The sequence below is a fragment of the Trypanosoma melophagium genome (assembly GCF_022059095.1).
Source record: "Trypanosoma melophagium isolate St. Kilda chromosome Unknown ctg16segment0, whole genome shotgun sequence".
NCBI lineage: Eukaryota > Euglenozoa > Kinetoplastea > Trypanosomatida > Trypanosomatidae > Trypanosoma > Trypanosoma melophagium.
The window spans coordinates 134,459-157,542 of NW_027125144.1; the positions used below are offsets into that span (position 1 = coordinate 134,459).

At 40.0% G+C, this 23,084-nt stretch overlaps 10 protein-coding genes across 10 annotated transcripts; all 10 read right to left on the minus strand.

Moving 5' to 3' along the window:
• Positions 1-419: 419 nt before the first annotated feature.
• LSM04_002099 (RAVE complex protein Rav1 C-terminal) lies at positions 420-8,237 on the minus strand (the record flags this gene model as incomplete). Its single annotated transcript, XM_067337492.1, has 1 exon — positions 420-8,237. The coding sequence occupies one exon, from the start codon at positions 8,235-8,237 to the stop codon at positions 420-422; it is 7,818 nt and encodes a 2,605-aa protein (XP_067193489.1).
• Positions 8,238-8,730: 493 nt separating this feature from the next.
• On the minus strand, positions 8,731-10,548 carry LSM04_008253 (uncharacterized protein; the record flags this gene model as incomplete). Its single annotated transcript, XM_067337493.1, has 1 exon — positions 8,731-10,548. One exon carries the CDS (start codon positions 10,546-10,548, stop codon positions 8,731-8,733), a length of 1,818 nt encoding a protein of 605 aa, XP_067193606.1.
• Positions 10,549-11,736: 1,188 nt separating this feature from the next.
• Positions 11,737-12,207, minus strand: LSM04_002820 (uncharacterized protein; the record flags this gene model as incomplete). Its single annotated transcript, XM_067337494.1, has 1 exon — positions 11,737-12,207. One exon carries the CDS (start codon positions 12,205-12,207, stop codon positions 11,737-11,739), a length of 471 nt encoding a protein of 156 aa, XP_067193502.1.
• A 77-nt stretch (positions 12,208-12,284) lies between these two features.
• LSM04_005924 (uncharacterized protein) lies at positions 12,285-13,244 on the minus strand (the record flags this gene model as incomplete). The annotated part of the gene is made up of 2 exons (XM_067337495.1): positions 12,285-12,985; positions 13,097-13,244. The coding sequence occupies 2 exons, from the start codon at positions 13,242-13,244 to the stop codon at positions 12,285-12,287; spliced, it is 849 nt and encodes a 282-aa protein (XP_067193555.1).
• Positions 13,245-13,699: 455 nt separating this feature from the next.
• LSM04_006032 (uncharacterized protein) lies at positions 13,700-14,788 on the minus strand (the record flags this gene model as incomplete). Its single annotated transcript, XM_067337496.1, has 1 exon — positions 13,700-14,788. The coding sequence occupies one exon, from the start codon at positions 14,786-14,788 to the stop codon at positions 13,700-13,702; it is 1,089 nt and encodes a 362-aa protein (XP_067193560.1).
• Positions 14,789-15,323: 535 nt separating this feature from the next.
• Positions 15,324-16,754, minus strand: LSM04_009539 (uncharacterized protein; the record flags this gene model as incomplete). Its single annotated transcript, XM_067337498.1, has 1 exon — positions 15,324-16,754. One exon carries the CDS (start codon positions 16,752-16,754, stop codon positions 15,324-15,326), a length of 1,431 nt encoding a protein of 476 aa, XP_067193625.1.
• A 503-nt stretch (positions 16,755-17,257) lies between these two features.
• On the minus strand, positions 17,258-17,746 carry LSM04_001133 (MaoC-like dehydratase domain; the record flags this gene model as incomplete). The annotated part of the gene is made up of 1 exon (XM_067337499.1): positions 17,258-17,746. The coding sequence occupies one exon, from the start codon at positions 17,744-17,746 to the stop codon at positions 17,258-17,260; it is 489 nt and encodes a 162-aa protein (XP_067193467.1).
• Positions 17,747-18,001: 255 nt separating this feature from the next.
• LSM04_001940 (uncharacterized protein) lies at positions 18,002-18,502 on the minus strand (the record flags this gene model as incomplete). Its single annotated transcript, XM_067337500.1, has 1 exon — positions 18,002-18,502. One exon carries the CDS (start codon positions 18,500-18,502, stop codon positions 18,002-18,004), a length of 501 nt encoding a protein of 166 aa, XP_067193486.1.
• A 377-nt stretch (positions 18,503-18,879) lies between these two features.
• On the minus strand, positions 18,880-20,445 carry LSM04_001044 (Acyl-CoA dehydrogenase/oxidase; the record flags this gene model as incomplete). The annotated part of the gene is made up of 1 exon (XM_067337501.1): positions 18,880-20,445. One exon carries the CDS (start codon positions 20,443-20,445, stop codon positions 18,880-18,882), a length of 1,566 nt encoding a protein of 521 aa, XP_067193465.1.
• A 288-nt stretch (positions 20,446-20,733) lies between these two features.
• LSM04_004561 (AARP2CN) lies at positions 20,734-23,076 on the minus strand (the record flags this gene model as incomplete). The annotated part of the gene is made up of 1 exon (XM_067337502.1): positions 20,734-23,076. The coding sequence occupies one exon, from the start codon at positions 23,074-23,076 to the stop codon at positions 20,734-20,736; it is 2,343 nt and encodes a 780-aa protein (XP_067193532.1).
• Positions 23,077-23,084: the final 8 nt, after the last annotated feature.

Below are 23,084 nucleotides of genomic sequence, written 5' to 3' on the forward strand. Positions count from 1 at the left end.
GTAATATGGTATATTACTAGCAAACAGAGAGAGAGAGCGATTGAGTCCTTTAGTTCCTCGTTCTCCTTTTTCCTTATTTCGTTTCTCACAACATTCCACCACCCAGAATAATAATAATAATAATAATAATAATAATAATAATAATAATAATAATAACAATAGTAATAGTAGTAATAGTAATAACCATAAAAACAAACAAGCAAAGGGACAAAAAAAGAAAAAAAACAACAACATGCCATAACCATAGCAAACAAGAAACACTATATCTCTATCTGATATATATATATATATATATATATATATATAGATAGATAGATAGATAGATAAATAGATAGATATATTTCCTTTTTTCTCTCTTTTCAAAGAGATCTCTCCCACATATCCATATACATATCCACATCCACATTCACTCGTTTACACTAACGTGGTGAACGACTACCTTGGCGAAGAGCGTTAGACACAAGTGTCGCCGCAACGAGTTTACCATCAGCGAGACCAACCAACAGCACAGACGGTGTAAACACCATACAACGCACACCAGAGTGGGATGTGAGCACAGGCGCCAATTGCAGACGACTCGCTTTAAACAATATATTCTCCTCCGCCACAAATGTTGCCGATGTTGTCGTTGCACTTGCCAAGGCTGTCACCATGGTGGCACCTGCGGCTGCTATACTCATATTATCATTTTCTGCACAGGCGGCTTTGGCTTCTTGCAGTGTGCGAAATCGCAGCATTAAAGCATGTCCATCGCCTGTACCAAAAGCCACAAGATCATCATAACGACTTACGGCAAGACATGAAATAGACACTCGCGGTGTTGTGGGTATGTTAGGTGTGAGAATGTATACATTAGACTTCCACACATCATAGAGGGCACTACGTCCATCTACGGCAACGCAGAGAACACTATCAATACTCGCCAGATACACCGCATACTCTGGCACAAATGGTATTTCACGACGTAGCACCACCTCTTTTTGGAGTACAATATCAATAAGAAGAATAACCCCAACAACAGGACGATCTAAATTTCTTGGATGTTTAGAAGAGTGAGAAGAGAAACTAAATCCACTTAATCCTTTGGATTTTCCTTTTATTCCTGTTTTACTATCTATATACTCATCCTCCTCTGTATCCTCCATCTTTGTGGCATAGTCAAACCCTACAACTAGAAGAAATGACATTTGATTCTCGCAGAATAATACCGTCTTTACTCCACTAGGTGGAAGAAGTTGTTGTAAAAATAGTGGATCATTCACAGAGGCCGCAAGGCCAAAACGCCATCCCGAGATACTTCCATCTGCTAATCCTACCGCAAACAAGTATCCATTGGGGGAGTACGTAATATTGGTTACCGCATAGCTACCACGACAAACAAAAGTTGCCACACACTCTGTAGAAGTAAACGAGTACAAATCCACATGTCCATCCTTATTACTAGCGAGAAAAAATGGAAGATGCGGATGCGACGCAAGTTGTGCGTTTGCCGCCATTGAGAAACGTGGTCGACGTTGCAGGTATTGTTGCAGTAATTGACGTCTCTCCCCGGCAGTACTTGTAATAGCTGTAGTTGTCTTGGTTTTCGTTTTGACTCGTTCCATGGCTGCCGCTATAGCCGCAGCATTTGCCGTCATTTCCTCCGCCCCATCACCTTCAGTAAAGAGAGATGTTGAGAAGGCCGCAGTTGCCATATTTCGATCCGGCTGTTCTCGCTGCATGGCGGCCTCATTATCACCCGCTAATATCTCACGATACCCATGACTCACCGCCGCCCCAGATCCCGTACACCACAGTAATGTATCACAACTAGAGCGATCGTAGTCTACTGAGCAAACAGAGTGAGAGGCCTGTTGTAATACCAGTCGGTCAGTCGTGGTGAGTTGCTGTAAATCTCCACGTAATGCTAATTCTAACAACATCTCACGATAGCTGGCATGAGTGTGATGACGTCGCAACCACGCCGTCTCCATGTGTCGCAGTGTCGACACCGCCCCATCACCCAACTGAGCGTAAAGCATGTGTGCTGTGGTGTGTAAATGTGTTGCATCTCGCAGTAGTAGTACAGTGGCATCTGTGTCGGCAGAGAACTTGGCAGTTGTTTGTGGGAGTTGCCAGAAAAACTCGGCGTGGGCAATGCAGAGATCTAGTGAGATGGTACTTGCCTGCGGCGGCATGTCTAATACGATTCCACTGGAACCGACAAGAAGATTGCGCTCTAGCAGTTCCGCGATGTGTCCTAATTGCAGTTCCTCTTCAATAAATATACCATTAGGATTTGTGAGAAGACTATCATCCAGACATTGTATAGCCGTTACACACTGCATTAACTGTTCTGCCGCCGCATTGAATCCTAATGTCACACGGCATAGCAAAGCACTAAGTAACCACAATAACAAATGTGCATACCGTGGTATCTGTACGAGTTTCTTCAGTGCTGATCGTAGGCGTTGTACCTCACCCCGTAATTCATTTAATGAGCAGAGTTGTAGAAAGGCAGCACACCAAGTAAGTAGCAACGTGCGGAGTTGTTTCTCATGCACTTCAGGTCGCAATGGAACACCACTGTGATAACCAAGATTGAGAAATGTCGAAGATCCCATATATTGCTGCATCCCATCGTTTCCTCTATCCTCAACATCTAAAATAGAAAAAACATCACTGTTGCAATGATCCATATCCTCTTCCTGCTGTAGCCGCTCTACAGTCATAGCCTGAACTCGATTCTGCGCCCCACGCACCGCATGAATATACGAGACTAGAGAGTCTACACTAGCAGTGTCTGTCTTCTGCTCACGAAGCACATCAGCGATGGATGAATATCCTAATAATGCATTTGCGAGAGCATAATCTGTGTTCATAAGCATTACGGATGTTAATGCTAAACGTGTAGCTATAATCGCAAGACGTGATGTTACACCCAACAATTCATTCATAGTGGAATCCGTATGGGAGTCCTCTTGTTGTTGTTGTTGTGATTCTTGTTGTGCTTGTTTATGATGAAGATAGTAATCTTGATATTGTACTGCGGCAACAAAAAGATGTGTTAGGTGATTTTCAATGACATCAATTGGGGCGTGTCTGCCAACGGCAGCTGTCATGCGTGACATACATGCCACAATTTCATCTATACTCATATTCTTTTCCTCCTTCTTATTACCAAGATGAATGCCAATACCAAAATCTCTACTACTATCTGTTGAAATACCACTCAGTACCGTTCTCTCTGCCTGGCGTTGAGTGTACTGCAGTTCCAGTTCTAATGCTACTGCCGTGGTAGGGTCTAGAAAATCAACTTTATTTTCAAGAACACGCTTTGGTAACGCAGATGATGATGATGCGGATGTCAATGATCCCTGTACTATAGATCCTCCTACTGTCGTCATTTCTCCCTTTCCCCCATTATGGTCATAGTTAGGCCTGTTATTATTATTATTATTATTATTATTATTATTATTATTATTATTATTATTAGTAGTAGTAGTAGTAGTAGTAGCAGTAGTTTCCTCATCATCGTCCGAGTCAAAACCACGGAATGTTAAGGTTCCTGTATTATAATCCGCCTCCACACGAGTTGTATTATTCGGCTTCGTCATCCCTAACATGTGTTTATTCCCCGATTCTTTATGTTGCAGTTGGGCGCGTAGTGTTTCCACCTCTCGACAGCATATCATCACCGGTAATGGCATTCTTTCTACACGTGAAAGACGTGTCATTTGTACTAATAGAAGTAATTCACGCAGGGGTGTGAGTTCCTCTCCACGTCCACGGCGTCTTGCATACCGCAGAAGAGATAATCGCTCTGCCGCATCCACAATACCCCACGATGATACTTGTTGTTGTTGTTGTTGTTGTTGCGATGATAAAGATAATGATAATGATAATGATGATAAAGATGAGAGTAGAAGTAACATGGCCTCTCGTACACAACCACAACGCCAGCGAAGGGATGCCTCCTCCCACACACTCATAAATCCACACCTTTCTCCCTCACGGTGTCGCTGCTCAATAAACCAAAGTAAATCCTCCTTGTTATCATTACTAACCAGACGCAGAACAAATAGTGCGAGCATGACACTACCATGACGTTGTAGAATAACTTGCGCCGCACTTCTAGCATCACCGGCTAGAACAAAGAAAGCCGCACCGTATAATACCTGATTCTTACTCACCGCCGCAAACGCATTAGTAGAAGCGGCTGATTTATTCTTTGCAGCACTAAAATCACGTGAGAAAAATCCATGTAGTTTCATGTTTTGCTCCGCCTTACATAATGCAGCCAGGACACCCACCTTCCCAGCAATACAGTACATAAGTGCGCATTCACGTACATCTCTAGTTAGTTGATACTGTCCCCGTGCGACTCGTTCTGCCAGTAGACGTAAACTCTGCAGGGAGTGAAGCCACAGCGGCACACCGGCGGTTTCCAGTTCTATCCACGGCACAGCGCCTTTATCCGTATGTGCGCTGAGAAGTGTCTGCAATAACTGCGGTTGTGCATCCGAGAGAGTTGCCCAGAGAAAAGAGGCATGTGTGGAGGAAATATCATCGCCTGGTATTTCACCCAGTCGAAGACGAAGTCGAAGTTGGTGGAGTTTGTGTGTAAAGATGAAATGAGATGCGGCGGCATCCATGCTAGTATCGGATAACTTCGCCGTCTGCATGGCATCCAAGACACAGAGAAGTTCTAAATGATCCTGGCTGTTTAGTCCAGGGAGATGCGTTGCGGGAAGAAGTTCCAGGATTTGATTAAGTAACTCTAACGAAATATACGATCCAAAGAGAGTCGCATCATCACTCCCTTCATCTTTATGGAGAAGTTGCCGCTGCAGTGTTTCAGGAGTAAATGAGGTATGCCATTTAGTCGCAGCTGCACTGTTATGCATTTCCTCTAGTGAAACAGAAGCCCGTTCACAGAGATGAATACTCACTGGATTACGACACAACTCTCGCACCACCACATCTGGCGGCATCTCTGCAGGGATATTACTAGTACCTTCTTTAGTCGCAGATAATGTTGCTGCCATTTTAGCAAACTCCAATACACTTTCTAATATAAAGCCAAGTATTCGTGGTCTTCCCATTATGAAAAGCAACAACACAGTTGAAGGGTGATAGGACTCTAAATTCACCGATCCATTGCCATTTTCCCCTTTGAAAAATGGTACAACCTGTTGTAAAACAGGTGTAAGAAGATCGGATGTGTGAATGAAAGCTCCATCAGAGGAAATAAACAGCATTTCTGCTAATTGATTTTCTGAATTGGTATTCCATTTATTACCCCCAGAACTGTTTATACCGCTACTACTACTACCGATACTACCAATACTACGATTATTATTATTATTATTATTATTATTATTATTATTATTATTATTATTATTATTATTATTATTACTATTATTAGTAATACTATTACTATTACCACAACTAATACAAGTGGTATTTTCTCTCCATAATGGAGTCATTGCGGTAATTCTCGCACACCAGGACATATCCTCACGTGGAGAATTTTCTTTCCACTCGTATCCACGTTCTTCAGTCTTTGCTATACGGTTTCTCCACTCAATGCACTTTTGATCGCGTCGCAGGAAATAAACATCGCCGTTACAAGACAGAAGAAAAGATAACACGTCATAAACCTCCAACTCCAAAACAAATACAGGTGGCTGAGCGATATCTGTAAGCAGACTTAGTCCATATAGAAAAAGAACCGTCTTGAATTCAGTACCCCCTGTTGATCCTAATACACCAACTACAATATCGCTACTTACAAGTCGCATCACTTTAAGTTGTAATACACGATATTTAGGAAAAGATTCAAAAGGCCTCAGAGAAAACGGTGGATCATTAGGCAACATTGGTCCCCGAACAATAACGCTACCAGTACTTCCATCCCATTCATAGCAAACCCCGTTCCCATTTAAATAGGAACAACAGCTGCAGCAAGAATAATAATTATTATTAGTAGTAGTACTGTTATTATTCTGGATACTATCGTTCTCCCTATTGTTCGTATTCGTTTTCGGTGGATCAGGGGTGGCGGTTATTAACCGCACCGGTGCCGTTTCAGGAGAACTCGCGGCGGAGACAACAAGTTCATCTTCTGCGGCGATAAAACTCTCAAGAGTGGCATTAGGAAGACACCACCATTCTTCCGTGCCAAAGACAGAAAGTAATGTGGAAAAGCAGATACCCTTCGTCGTAACACGTACTTCTGGCACCGTAAGCCCTGCTTCCCACAAGGTTAATGGAGACACACTTTCCTCTGTATTTCTCCCATTAGCAGAAAGGTTAACACTCTCACTACTGTTACTACTATTATTGTTACCACAAACACTGTAATCACTACTGTTCTTAACGGCAGGTACTTCTTCAACTGGGCCATACTTCGCCGTTAACTGTGTCAGAAGTTTCTCGGTATCATTATTACACGCTTTCATTAGAACTGGAATCATACAAACTTTTTCAGGGCACTTTATTTCCATGAAGTGACGTACAACTTCTTCAGGACTTTTATTTACATCTTTTTTACTTGTACAGGTTTCGGTGAGAGATTCCTCTTGCAGCTTCTGCAGGAGATGAACATTCTCTGGTGGAATCTTCGCCATTAATAACAATGTTGTTTCGGCAACTCCAGGGTTTCTTATAACTCGTTCAAGCACAAAAACACGTTCTTGTGAAAATCCCAATAAAATAATTTCTTTCCCCATCCCCCAACAAGTGGAAAGACGTGGTGATAACTTATCTACACCAAGTGTGAGAAATGATTCCACATCTACTTTTCCGGTTAAAAGATCAACCATTACTTTTGCTATCATACCATTTGCGAAATGTAGTAATAAACGGTATCGACGGGCACCGAGTAGTTGTTCCGCCTGAGGTGTAAAAGTACCAAATTCAACTCTTCTTGATTTCCATATAGGTAAAACATCCATGCGAATAATATTGCCGTAATTATTCTGTAATGGAAGTAAAAGTTGTGAAACTACAAGTCCAGCAGTTCGTTGTTTAGGAAATCCTCCCTGTTTCTGTTGCCCAAAACGGTAACTTGTAGTACGAATAGTTCCATCTTTATCAAGAGAAAGAAATTCTAATTTATTACTTAACGATGCGACTTCACGTGAACGAGAAAGACTTGGAACAACTTTAGTAGTAACTGGTGAAAATGAAAAGGTATTCAGCGATACGGTTCCGGCAGGTAATAACTGTAGTGAGGGATCATTATCCTGCCGACATGGTAATAAACTTCTATGATTATCCTCCCTTCGTTGGGGTGGCCATACCAGCGGCATAGACTGAAGAGTGAATAAAGCAATTGATAGTCGTCCATCCTGTGGATGTTGACACGTCACACATAGTATCGTGTGACTCGCAATACGATGCCATTCAATTGCCAGAACTTTATAAACTCCTAATTTTGTTGAAACCCCACGCCATGCAAACTCATCCTTTATTGGAAAATTAAAAGCGAGCGAAGGTTGTCCTTGTGTGGGAGAAAACAGCACACTTGGCTCAACTACTGATCCGGCGCTAGATACTGGTACTATCTGTCGTTGTTGATCACATGGTTTGAGCTTTAGCGGGAATACTTCCACGGCAGAGGAGTGAAGCGCAAAGGCGAGATGCATGTTTGTTCGACACACAGATAATGTACTGTATGATCCCCAAATACGCCACTTTACTATATGACAATACGGAGCAATTTCAACCACCACAGCCTCATCTGTAAAGAGAATAGCAATAGATGAAAAGGCAATAAACTCTGCATCAACTGCCTCTCGTACCTCATTCCTCTCTCTCTGCAATAACCCTTGTTCTAATTTTGACAGCCATGGTGATGAAACTACATTGGGGGTCTCAGATGCCGCCGTATCCATCATGGAGCTGCATGCCCGTGTGTCTACACGTACCCGTCTGTATTGCATTTGCATATTATATGGATCCACATCCACAATAGTCACACCAGATGCTAATACAACAGCTATTCGAATATCATCGCTTAATTGACATAAACGAATTTGACGTAGGAGACTATTACTGTTGGAATCATGTGTCTTTCCCTCAGTCTCATTTTCTCCCATACTGAAGAGAGAACCGGACCCACACAGTGCCCCTTCTCGGAAGATAAGAAGACGATTGGCTGAAGCCATCGCTACTCGTAGTTCTCCTCTACTAGTAATCGTATAGGAGATGTGACTACATGATTGTGGGAAAAAAACATTCTCAGAGTGCATTTTTCTACATAAATATTTCTTTCTCTCTTTCTCTCGCTTTCTCTGTAATGTATATATATATATATACTTGTGTGTGTAAGTAAGTGTAATGTTGTGTTCGTGATATCAACCCTGGTTTCAATTAAGAAAGAAGAATAAAGGAATGAGATGATCAACTCTCAAAGAGCCCTTTCCCTCTAACTTTTTTTTCTTTTTCCCCCTATCAGAGTAGTAATACACCCAAGAATAAGAGCAAAACAAAAGAAAAAAAAACGTTAAATCATGACAAGGGATCAAATGCTGCAATAAGAAAAAAAAACGAAAGAGCATACACAACGTTTAGTAAAACACATTAAGTAAAAACAATTTAATAAAGGAAAAGGAGGAGAAAAAAACATGACACACACACACAAATACACCAAAAAAAAAACCGACCCTTTCCAAACCGTGAATCAGTATACCTGTTTTTGTTTTTGTTTTTCTTTTTCTTTTTAAGGCGCCTTATGGGGCATTCTTAATCAATGGCTGCAGCACTGATACCAGAAACCCATTTCTCCCAGTTCTCTGCAGATGTATCGTTAATAATATTTCCCAGAACACATGTATGTATAACTAATAAACGGCCGACACCACATTCACGTACCACATAATACACAGCCCCATAATCTCCAAGACGAATCCATAATGAGTGTACCTCTCTCTTTATCAGTTTCTGCTTTAAGGAGGATGATACCTCTTGTTGTATCTTTTGTTTACGGAATATAGCTGTTTTTCTATCGATTGGCACGTCATACATATGCTCTTCTATAATATAGTTCACGTAATCTTCTGCCGATCGAAAGTCCTTCTGTAGTACAATTGTTACTTCTCGACTTAATGCTTGAATGGTATCCTCTGCGGTCACAATAACAGAACCCAGAGTGATATAACTAAAAGCCACAGCAGGGGTAACAATAACGTTCATGTATTTATCTAATGAGGAAGGCACAAGCACCACAAGATGTCCTTGACGGTACAAAAACCCTGATTTTCTACTTACACCTAATTTTGACCAGAAATTCGTTGTGGCAATAGATACACGAAATGCGGAAAGTAACCACTCACACTGAGATTGATAGACATGCATATCTTTTATGGAATCCATCATAGTAGTAACAGTGGAAACAATAGCATATTCTTTCTTTTCTTCTTCTTTCTCTTTTTCCTTCGCTGAGGCTGATGAGGCTGGAGTTAACAACACCGTACAACAGTCACTACCCACACGTGGAGCTGTAACGCACGCTATCACACCTTCTCTCTTCTCGTCATTCCCCTTTGAAAGATAATACAATGAACGACGTGGAGTTACACATACTGATGATGATAATAATAATGATGCCTCCAGCGCATCAAAGTTAAGGGTTTGCTCATGCATTAACTTCACACATTTCCACCCACTAGACTGCACGTGTTTTTCCCATTCCTGCTCCATGGCACTACACCCACCAAGGCACACTATTGGCTTCAGTGGTAATAGCCCAATAGCCATGGGAATACCTCTCTGCCCAGTCACACACAAACCCTCCATTGCCAGATGAAGTTCCTTCGCCACTATTGTTTGCAGCCATTCCCCATCATCGTCTTTACACAATTGTGGATTCCACACCGTAGTGGAAGTAGTAGTAGTAGTAGTAGCAGTAGTAGTAGCAGTAGTAGTAGTAGCAGTAGTAGTAGTAGTAGTATTAATAACAACATTTTGGGCTAACTCCACCACACAGCATCCACGTGATGTATAGACACCCTCAGCAGCAGCCACATAAGGCGTTTGATCAACTGTGGCTTCCTCAGTGGAACAGACAGTGTAGCGGTCCTTTACGAATTGAACTATGCGTTCAAAAGTCTGCGTTACATTTACAGAATGACCCTTCTCCGCTACACACAAAACAACAGCCATCAATAAGACAGAATGATCCAGTAGTGCTGCCTGTGGGAATCGGGCTGCGGCCTCTTCTTCATCACGTCTTTCCACTTCCCACACAACACACATGGGTGTATGATCATCTTGCAGCTGGCATGATGATAACACTAAAGAAGAAGATGAGGAAGAAGAAGATGCAAGTAACTGTTGTTGCAGTCGCTCTTGTAGTGAAGATACATCTCTTGTTGCCGCCGTGCGTGGGAAAAAGTGCTCCGCAATGTACAGAGAATCCCCTGAGGCGTCAAGGCGTTCAAAGTGTGCTACGTTAATCGATAAACCCTGTGAAACATCATGATATTCACGCAATGTCCATCCTTCAGGGGCAAGGAGACTTTGACAAGAAATTTCCTTGACCTCATATTCCACAAGATTCATTTCACCCTAAAATGTATTCTTTTCTTTTTATTTATTCTTTATTTGTTTGTTTGTTGTTTTCTTCTCTCTTTCCCAATGTATACTCCTCCTGCACGTGTAGGTACGTATATGTGTATCTCTGTATCTGCTAATAGCAAAAAATAACCACAAACACAAATAAAGAAAGAGAAAATGATAGAAGAAGTAAAGTTGTTACAAAAACAAATAATACGCAAGCCAAGAGGGAAAATAAATTCAAAAAAATGAAGAAAGAAAGAAAGAAACAGGATACCCCATGCCATATTTTTCTCCTAAATAAATAAAGATAAAACAAGAAGGGGAGAAACCATGGTATGCTTGATTGTATTACCTTAAAAATTGGTATGAAGTTAACGCAACAACTACACCAGTAAATCCCACACGACTCCTCTTTATTATTATCAATAGGTATTTCGGAAAAGGAAGTAGCGAAAGTATTTTTAATTCTCCTTCTGTGCAAAGTAGAGTAGTTTGGGTTGGAGTATGGTATGCTTTCAAAACCTATTCCTTTACAACGAAACCCCATATTGATAATTGAGAACAAATGATGTGTATTTCTTTTTCTTTTTTATCAGACACAAGTTAGGTCAAAACATTTCTTTTTGGAGACTCTCAGAGATTTATATATATTTATGACCTGAAGAAGAAATAATGTAAAAAAGAACGAAAAAAAAAAAATAACGCGATAAAATCATTTCTCTGCATTGTAAACGATCACCTCTGCTCAACTGCTCTCCAGTGTTTTGACCTTCGATATCATATTCGCAAAAAAAAAAGTGCGATGAAGAAGAAAAAAAAAAGGAGGGTGAGTGGAATCATCAACTGTTCAGTACATCAACAAGAAAAAAAAAAGAAACGATCAACTTGTTTTGTTATGTGTGTCCACTGCTTTACCTCAAAAAGAGTCAACTCAAGAAGAAAACCGAAATCATCAACAACAGAAAAAGAAAAAAAGAAAAAAGAAAAAAGAAAAAAAACAGCATAATCCCTTACCTCTTTTTCCTTCTCTTAGCAGTGCAATGAAATAAACACATACTAGTAATAATAATAATAATAATAATAATAATAATAATAATAATAATAATAATAATAATAATAATAATAATAATAATAATAATAATAATAGTAATAGTAATAATAATAAAGAGAGACACTCCACTGGAGAGAGATTTACGCGCCACGCGGGTGTCTCACTACCTTTTTCAAAAGGCGATGCAGCCACCCCTGCAGTGCCGTACCCTCAAGATTCACCACAATAAACCCCACCGCCACTAACACCGCCCCAATAATGTAAGGCGGGGTGAAACTCCTGTGCTTCCCCACAGCATCCACAAGCATCGATAGTGGGGTGGAGAGTGTTCGATCAGTGGTGGCCACAAGCGGGGAGGTGAGTACAACGCTGCGGGCCCAAAGTACATCACTGAGATTTGTTCCAATAAGGGCGTTCAGTGCTAATGGCCATAACTGCTGCAGCGTTGGTAATGCAAAGAACTCGAACCGCACAGCATCTAGAATGGGTAAACCAGGCCACATGGCAACAAAATTCACGAGAACAAACATTCCAAAAGCCATAGCCATATTATACCGATCATCATCAGGAAGAATCCATTTAAGAACTGTGGTGTAAATAGCGTAGAACATGGCGGAAACAACGGCAAGAATGTCACCACTGACACCTTCACCTGCCAAAGCACTTTTGCCATCAGAGAATGCAATCATCACAGATCCACCAATACATTAACACCAACAGCTCCAACCTTGAAAAGAGAAACTCGATGACCCAATAATACGACGGAAAGTAAGAGTGCCCATATAAAGGATGTAGAACTGAGAACCGTGTTAGAAGCGACAGAGGTCCTTGATAGTGAAAGATTAAAAAGATAATTTGCCACAAACCAAAAAGGGCAAAAGAGACATGCACAACGAAGTAGAAATTTACTGTAGGGTGTAATCTTTTCCATTACCCCATCATAATTGCAAGGCAAGAACTCTTTCTCACAATTATCATTATTATCATCATCACTACTATCTACAACTCTATTGTTGGTGGTAAAAGCACTACTTCCTCTTTCTCCTGCTTCTGCTGTTTCTGCTTTTGTTTTATTACTAGTAGCATCAATATTAGCATTTGTATGCGCAGTGCCCATTCCGTCATTAGCTGCGGGTGAAAGAAGCTCCACATTTTCCATCATCGTGTACCCCTCTTTTGCCTTTTTGCTTGTAACAGTATCTGTATCGGAATTTGATCCAGCGAAAACCCCCTTTACATGGGGATCAACAAAAATAATAGACACTGGTTTCCCCGTTGCCTTCCACGGAATGCGTCGCCATGATGGAATCACGAGATAACCCAAATTCCATAGAGCAAATCCTGTGGTATTAAAACAAGTTAAGAAATATGGTTTCTCATACTCTAGCTCTCCAAAAATATGTTGAATTCACACAGAGGAGCCGACCCAAATAACGGCAACACACAAAATCAAAAAGACGCCGAGGGCATGCTTCCCAAATGAAAGACACTTCTATCGACGTCGATTAATCCTTAAACAAGAACAACAAGAACCAGAGGATTCCTTTTCTTTGTATTCTTCTTCTGCACATGTTTCTGGAAAACCTTCAAGACGCATTGAAATCATAGGATCAACAGGGCGTTTCGCCCCTGTTAAGTTATATCCCATTTTATCCACATCATCAGCTTCAGTTTATCTTCCCATAGGCGTTGCAGCAGAAGGAGATAGTTTGTGTTTGCTCATTTGCTCCTTCTGGTTTTAATTCTTTATTACTTCTTTATCCTTATTCCTTTCTTTTCCTTGTGTACGTTCCAAAAAGGAAGTGAATGAACTTTCTTTTTCTTTCAAAAAAAAAAAACGAGGAGAAAAGAGTAAATAAAAGGGCCAAAGAAAAAAAAAAATGGGGGACATACTCTCATTATTTTTATAGCTCTTCAAGTTTCTGGATGATTGTTATTTGGTTTTTGGTTTTACTGCTTTGCTTGTTGGAGGGAGAGGGGGGCAAAATGTGGGTTTGGTAGAAAGTCAAAGAGAGAGGGAGAGACAGAATTTAAGCAATAATTTCATTTTTTTTTTTTTCCTTTATCTCCATTTTGTTACAAGAATCATAGGAACAATAAAAACTAGCCATCAAACTGTTGCAAGAAGCAATACTTTCTGTTGTTTAAAACCTCACACTTCACCGAATCATTAAAATCAATTGCTAACCCTCTCGTCTCATTCATCAAATGCGTACACAAAGATTCCCTGTTGTAATGATCAACCAGGTTAACGTAGCCGCATTGTTTAAGTGTCGTAGTAGCATCAAGAAAATTTCTCAAAGGAACTAATGGATGTGGTGTGGGGCAGCGAGTGTGTGAGGTCTCTGGGTCTCCAAAACAGTGAGGAAACACCATACACCCTTCATAGCGTGGTTTAAATGCCTCTAACAATTGAGAACCATCACTGGGGCATAAAACTGTCATATCGTAAACGCGACATGGTACTAAAGGAAAACTGTTATTTGGCAACAGCATGAGACGACCGAAATGATTAAACACTGTATGTGATCCATTTGGCTGACGGTGTACACATGTTAAATCAACACCTGTGTCAAAGGAACCAAACTTACGTACCATTCGAATCATGGCAAACATTCCCGTTCCATAGTAAGGTAAGTGTTTTTTTTTCACCGCCATCACTTTAAAGTATGTTAATCTAGCTAATTTACCAAATGAACTCCCTAGAGAACGCAGAAGTGGTTTGCAGTTTTCCATTGTTGTTAGAACATGAAAGTCTAAATCACGATCATTTGCGACACGCCCTTGACGAATTATACCTAACAACGTACCATCTGCTGGCCAATATGTAAGTTGGTGTTCTTTCATTACGGCAACCACCATTGCGTAAATGCGTCGTAACTCCTGCTCAAGCGTACTCATTGGAAAATCCATTAAAAATCCCTTCCGTAAACATATAGGAATATTCGTACCAAACGGCTTAAGAGGATCTCCAATAACAGCTGGCATATCTGTAATGTTATTGACCTTTTCAATCGATTTCGATACCTCCCGCTGCATTGAGAAGAAACGCCAGAGGAATCTTCTCTCCTCTTCACCACGTGCTGATCCCGCTCCGTGTTCTCTATCCTCCAGCTCATCAACGTAGAGAAAGAGGATGGGAAGTGGGAGACACAGGAGACTGATACCTGTAAGAAAAAAACTATACTTCATTGATCGAAAAAATATTTGAAAATGTATGTTTGACATTACGACGACGATGATGATTTATGAATTGGTCTAAATGAAAATAGTTAAAAAATTGAAAACAGAAGAAAAAAAAAAAAAATAATAATAATAATAATAATAATAATAATAATAATAATAATAATAATAATAATAATAATAATAATAATAATAATAATAATAATAATATGTAATAATATGTTTGTATGATAGCAAGAACGCATAGTTCTTGTCCGTGGTGATGATAGTGATAACGATGATGACGATGTTATTGCTATTGTTTTCCGTCTTCTTTTTTTTTTCTTTGTCTGGAGAGGAGAGGAGAAGAGAGGGGAGAAGAGGGAAGAGAGCAACAAGCAAGACAAAGAAAGAACAAACGAAACAACAAACGGCAAACTTGTCAGTAGATCCACAGACGTACGCAAAACACATACAAATACACATATACACCGCCTCTCATTCTCTTATTTTCATGTAAAGCAAAAACACATGAAAACCACTATCACCCCTTCTCTGATTGATATTAGGATTTATTGAATCCCCATTTAATTCGATGAAAGATCCGCGAAAAAACGGTCTCACTATTCTTCTGATTTCGTTCTACATCATTTTTTTTGCGAAGCTCTCGTTGAAGGACGCGTAACTTCTCATCTAACAAGGCACGATTGTATGCAGTGGTACATTCAATATGATCATCTTCATGTTTTGAAGCACGAGTATAGCGAATTTCTAAATATTTTGGTTTGGTTGGTGAAAAATGCACTTCCTCAATATCCTTAATGAGTTTCTCCTCATTCCTTTTAGAAACTGCAGGAACTGCAGGAAGAGTTGTCCCATCAAGACTTGGTCGCATCGTGTACAATCTATCTCCATCTACACAAAAAATTCGTTGTTGTCGTGCACCATAACGATTGATACGTATAACCTCAAATTGTTGAAAGGCCTGTGCATCCTCTGCGTCCATATCTATTCTAATATCTTCCACTGGTGTAGCAATATCTGGGTTTTCATCCGCTACACGTCCTTGTACAAGTACCTCTGTTACACCAAAGCGATGGAGGGACAAAATAGTTCGTTCCGCTATGGGAACATCCATGTGTCCACATCCCATACCAAAGTTGTAATACTCATTGATGTTTAGCTCCACTGGTCCATATTTAATACGCAGTGATCCTGCGACAAGACCGATCTCAGGAAGGCGATTAACAATTACTTGTTCCAAACTTTCTGCGAGCATATCAGCAGGTACAAGTACTTCTCGTTTGACAGGTTTAGCCTGGGACTCTAAAAGTCGTACTTCTACAGCTAAGTTGATATCCTCCGCTACGGTTGGTAGGAGTTGCGTTCTCTGTGGAAACAAAAATAATTTCGCACCAGGAAGGGGCTGAACTGCGAAACACCCAAAACTCTGCGCCCCGCTATCTAATTGAACTATCATCTCTTCCTCTCCTGTAAATTCATCAGCAATATACAGTTTGTAAAGACGTGGATTTGTTGAAAACCTAGTAGATACACGTTCATCTGGTACAACAACTTGCTGGAGAAACGCATTCACTACATCAACTCCACGAAAAGGAAATTGCTTCAGTTGAACTGTACATACTGTCCGCTTACCTTGAGGGTTTGTGAACGTACTAAATATCCGAACCTCTGGTCCCTTAAAAACCTCAGCATCACCTTTTCCTAGATAAGACCCACTACTATTTTGACCGAATCTATTTGCTCTTATTGCCTCTTCTCGTTGATGTTCTAAACGTTCAATGAGTTCTCTCATTGACAGCGTGACGACCGTGCCAAGAGGCTCCAGTGCGCCATCGCCCACTCTGGCAATATCAGTAGGCTTCCAAATCTCTTTTCTTCCAGAAGATGGACTTATGTGGAATTTCATATTATCATCACGCTGAAGATCAGCTTCTGCATCAATACCCGCAAGATCCACAGCCCAGCGAATCATTCTAATCTCTCTAATTCTTTTGCTAAATAAGAGAGTTTCTCTTGATACCTTTCTTTACCTCACTGTGAGGTTGTACCTTTTTTTTTTTTGGTCTTATGCCTCCACCTTAATTTTCTTTTTTTTCCTTTATTTATCCTGTCAAGAGGCGTGGTGTGTTACAAAAGCCTTCTACACTTCCACGATCAGCCTCTTCTTTCGGATCAGAATAAAGAACAAGGGAAAAAATCGCATCATAGCAAGACAAGGGAGTGGGGGAACAAACGCATATATATATATATATATATATATATACATATAAACATTTGTACGTTTGCAATTCACATAAAAAAAAACTCCTAAAAATATATTATTAAAAAATAATTAAATGCCTTCTCTTGCTTTTTCTTCCTTTTTGTTTTCCCCCATTCACCACGCCAATCTAGCCAGGCCAGATGAACCCTTCATTCATTTACACAGAAGCAGTGAAGAATAAGAAAAAAGAAAGAATACGATATTCCTTGACCTCACAACACACGAGGTACATTCCACTCGCTTTCACCTTCAAACGTGACTGTTTTGTTCATTCCCACTGCAGTTCCATCGACACAAAGAATCTCCTTACCTGTTTCTCGTTCAATTCGACTAACTGTTGTGCGAAATGCAATCATAAGTTTACTTTTCCTGAATTGAGTCACCGTTACGCGCGCCTCCACTTCGTCGCCAACAAACACAGGTGCCACAAAACTGAGCGTTTGACTCAAATAGATAGACTGGGGACCAGGAAGTTCGGAGCCCAAGAGACCTGAAAAGAGAGAACCAGCTAACATACCGTAAACAATGGGAGCAGGAAAACCAGCGGCCTTGGCGGCAGTTTCATCAACGTGGATTGGATTTAAATCTCCAACAAGTGGGCCAAAGGCCTTTACATCTTCCTCTGAAATTACGCGGCGCACAAAAGCGGTATCACCAATACGAATAACGCGACCCATCCGTTTTATTCCTATTGCAAACATGCTCAGTATAAGCAAAACGAATACGATAAAAAAAAAGAAAACGAAAAGAAAAAAAATAAGAACTAGGAAACAAAAATATAAACAACAAAAGCAAGCATAACAAAATCAAAAAAAAAATGATGATAACATTCATAATAATAATAATAATAATAATAATAATAATAATAATAATAATAATAATAATAATAATAATAATAATAATAACGACAAAAAACATAGAAAACCATCACATCGATGCCTCTTCTAAAAAGTCTTTTATATTCGAGTATATTGAAGAGCATTACGTTGCATTGTTTTATTCCACCGATGCTCCCATCCACCCTTCTTGAGGTGAGTATCTGTACCCCATCCAGTATAATGCACTCGATGCACTAACAAGTTACCACTACGTACCATCTTGTTCATTGTCCAATACGACACATTGGCGTAAGGAACCCAGTCCCGCGTACCAGGAATACCCTGTACTGCATGATAGCGGTCAACACTAGCCAGACGGTAATAAGGTACTTTAAACAAACCGAATTGGTTATACTGGAAGCATGTGACTTTGCGCTGTAACATTTTCTGACGGGTACCCGAGACGCTCTTTGCTAGTGGCTCATCAATTTGAGAGACAGCAAGACAAACACTATGCAACCAAGAGTCACGAAAGGATTTCTCATACATCAGCCTACTCTCTAGGACGAAGTGGGTATGACGCTTCGGCACATCTTGACCTATGTGTCGCATGTAAAACCCAGTGCTTGAGCGAAGCATTTTGTACTATCCTCTAATTTGACCAAAATACTCCCAACTAACCTTTATCCCTAAATAGAAAAATTAATTAAGGAAAATACACAGACCATAATAGATAGACATTTGCAAATATATTAAAAGATTATCAGAAACAAGATTTTTGTTTTTTTTTTTTGTTTTTTCTTTTAGTTTTTCTCTTCATAAAGTAAAATGTTTTTTACCAGTTAGATTAAACCCTTATTATTGGTTTCAAACTTTGTTTGTTTGTTTGTTCGTTTTTCTTTCTTTCTTTTTTTTCTTTCTTTCTCTTACTTTCTCTTTAGCGTTGTTGGTGTTTTTTTTTTTTTTTACGCTATTCATTCACCTTCAATCTTATCTTCATCCATAGGATCAATTGATTATTGCAATGCATCTTCGCAGAGTTCCAATGCAATACGTTTGTAAACGTCATCGGCAGTTTTGCCAATATTGCAACATTCCTCACTAAGAGTATTGACACGTTGAACTGAAAATCGAATAAAACTCGCAGCCAGCTGCCCTTCAGCCTTTGCTGAAGGAAGACCTTTCTGGGCGCACATAGAAGCCCGTGATGCAACAGCTGAGGCAGCGTAGAGAAGAGATGCAGCCTCACCAAGTCGATTCAACAAAAGTTGCTGATACGTGACTTGTGAACCATTTTTAACGAAGGTTGCTTCTACAGCGTCGCCAAATTTGACAACTGCCTCTTCAATTAAAGAAAATTCTGGAACACCCTTTACAGGAACACGATCACGCATTCCCAACATACGGAGTGTCCTTGCTTGCATCATCTGCAAGGTTGAAGCTTTTTGAAAAAACAGACCATAATCTTCAACACCACAACAAGCTGCAGTTGCATAAAGGAAATCTCGAGACTCCATTAAGGCGAGAGAGTTTTTGACATGATCGAAATACCTATCTAACACTTTGTTTGGCACTGTTAATATTTCTAGCTTCTGTAACAACGACGAGACAGTAGATTGTACAAATGCGCAAACAAGGGTGCATTCCAATAAACTGTCTTCTGTTGGCACATCCATATTAGCTGTTAGTGCGTAAACTGCAGATTCCATAGCATATATAGCGCAAACGCATGATGGTACTATATCTGCAATATTCTTTTCCTCAGTTAAACCCTGTAGCTCCTCTACTATACGCCTCACTGTACCCAATAATGAAACCGCATAAAGATATTGCTCCGTAAATAGTGTAATCATTACATCTTTAAAACCTTCACCAACAACACCAACAATATCAGAGGCAGGGGTATTGTCTAAAATAAGTGTATCACCTTCAATTTTTATCCCTGGTGCATCTTTGGAACAAATAAAAAGTGAGCTGCGATGAGCAACAGCTGCACCATCCTCTGTTGAAGTTTGAGTAAGTGTCTTAGCCAAAACCAAAAAATGTGTGGCTGATGCTACATCAAGAGAACGTTTTTTACCGGACAGTTTGTAACCACTATCATCATGAACTGCTTTTGTAGTATTCATACTTATATCACTTCCAAAATTATCTTCTTCAACTGCCCACCCCATTATCACAGTTCCATCAGACATTGCAGTTAAATACCTTCCCTTCACATCCTTAGCTCCAACTGTTTCCAAAAGATGAGTGCAAACACCACCATGTCGAATAGTAGCTAATAAATTTTTCTCACATTTAGCACCTAACTCATCATAAATAAGTCCATGGGCAGTATGTCCTAGTCCTAATCCTCCATATTCCGTTGCTATTCGTGCACCATAAAGACTTGTCAGTGTATTACCACCGTTTCGGAGACTTTCTAGTACAGATTGAAGATTCTCTTCTTCCTCACCATCTAGTTTTCGAGTAGGATAGGGAAACATTTCTCCCGGTACAATCTTAAAATTAAATAAACCGGCAGCGTAAGAACTTGACTGGCGACAATAAAGCCGTTTACAAATTGTCCCAATCCTCCGCATCTGTCAAAACTTATGGTTTTTGCTTTGATTAAACCTGTCACACTGCTAGATAAATAAAAGGAAAAGAGGGGAAAGGAAGATATTCCTACAAAGGGAACTACACAAACAAATCAATCAAAAGTCTATGAAAATAACAGCATCAAAACCCCACATATTGGTACAGAGTAACAAACTGTCTTCTTTCTTTTTTTCCTTTTTTTTCTCCCTTTTAGTCATGCGGTTAGTGTAAAAGAATTACTTCCTCTTTCTTTTATTTTTTTTTATTTTTCTTTCCTAATTTAATTAACATCAGACCTCTTCATTTAAAGACCCCGGTATATCAGAGATACTGAATGGTAAGGTCGTCCACTTTGGAAAAACACGTTTGTAAAGGTCCATACAAATAACATCATGTTGCATAACCTGATCATTAAAAGATGCCTTAAACAAACCATGAGTTCCTACAGCCTTTATTATTTTTCCACGTCTTCCTAGTCGAGTATGCAAATCCACAGGCTGGAACCAATGAACATCCTCATCATTAAAAAACATATATTTCACTACAATTTGTTTTTTGTGAATAGTTGCAATACGCCCAGAAAGCACTGCACGCTTCAAAATTAAAAGATCAGGATTTGGAGGCAACGCCCCTCCGAAGCATGTGAGACGCAAGTTATTGCCATCCCCCTGCTCTTCCAAAGAAGGAACCTCAAACATAAGAATAGGACAAGGTTGATAAGATATTGGACCAAAGAAAGAAGCCATACGGAAGATTTCGGATTGATGAAAAAAACGAGCGAATTTTGTGCGATCTGAAGCAGCAATGTCACTAAACAAAGGAGAAACATAAAATTTTCGAAACCCTATGTGGGCTAGCATAGGTACCTTCGATCTAATAGGTTCTTCCCATTCTGAGTTTCGTTGGACCTGAAAATGTAGAACTGACCATTTTTGTTCATGCTCCAATTGTCCTGAAGCAATAAGAAATCCAGTAGTCATTATATTAGACCAAACAATGGTTGGAACATCAACAAGAGTTATATATACAAATTGATTAGCTTGTACAGGTCCTTCACTGCATTTACGCAAAGCTGCCTCTCGAATTCGTGTCAAGCCTTGTAGTTTATAGATGTAAGCGTAATGAGATGGAAGATTTTCTGCAGGATCCCATTTACCAGTTCGAAAACTTTTCAAACCGCGATATTTTGCGAACCTTTGTCTAGCTGGTAAATTGATAGGAGTATCTACCATATCAGGATTCCATGCTTCTTCTTCACTTTCCTCTCTTAATTTTTTCATTTCAGCGACACGTTCTTCATCTGTCATACGCTCCAAACGAAGAATATCTTCAACTTTGAGAAAGTCTACATCATTTTTTGAAGTTTTCTGAGATAAAAATTCTTCTCCAGCAAAGGCATCATCATCTTTTATCGATTCTTCTTCCATCATTGTATCTTCTGCTACCTTGTTCTCTTCAAGGTCATACCACGCTGCCTGATAATCAGAGACTCCTTCTGGAACCTTAACTTTTTTTACTCCCATTGATTGATAATATGCAACATCATCATCTGTAGGTCCTTCTCCATCTTCAAGAGTTGCATTGGCTTGAACATAATCTAACGATTCCCGTTGTTCTAGTTCAGATACATCAATAATTTGACGATCCCCAGTACGTGAATCTGCTATAGAAATACTTTCAATTTGATATGTCCCATGATTAGTAAGATGAATTAATTGTTTGGCAGAAAGCGGCCTTCCTCTAAGGTATCCCCCAATAGTAATTTTTTTATTTTTTTCAGAATATTTTCCTTCTTCCACGACGAGATAAGGATGTTGTTCACGCCAAAGTAAAGGACGTAATTTAGTTACCTGGAGATGACGAAGTAAAGAGATGTAATCATTATCACCAGTAATAGAAACAACCTTAGTCGTCTCCGGAAGAACAGAGAAAAAATAACGTTGGTGGACACACAAAACTTTATGACCCTGCTTCTCACTGAACGTGTCAAGATTTTGTAGAACCACAGCAACAGAAGGCACACCTTGGGCATTTAAAGATGTAATTAAATCTCTCGTAAAATCGGTTATACAAAGTCCAATGTCTCCAAACCACGTTGTACCAGTTGCCACAGAGTATCCTTCGTCTTCCTCCTCTTCATCCGGTGCATTCTGTATTTCTCGTATGGTTTCTTGAACAGTTTGGGATGCATCCAAAGTAAGGACCAAAATATCCGCAACTTTTGCAATATCAATACAATCCTGATCATTGCATCGGTTTTCTGACATAAATGTAAAGGCTACCCTTTTCTCCTTAGAAATTGCCGTGAACGGAAAGGATGAATCAGGTTTATTGAAGCTCATTGCTTGACAAAGTCCTTGAACTATCAATTCCGTATTTCCAGATTCATTGGCCGGAATTACCCCTATTGCACGAGGCACCCCCCCAAAGCTTCCAACTCGCTTCTGCTGAAGTGCAAGGGCCGTTTTTTTTTTCCGGTGCGCAAGGGCAGACTGTAGATTTCTCTCCTTTGCATCCACCGGTCGAACTGTCTTTACCCCTTTTGTAGCCAAAGAAATGGAACGGCCCTGGGCCTTACCTGAAAGGGCATGCTTAGAACTAAAGCGCTGCTTATGAGTTTTGTTACGCGCCATTTGGTGTC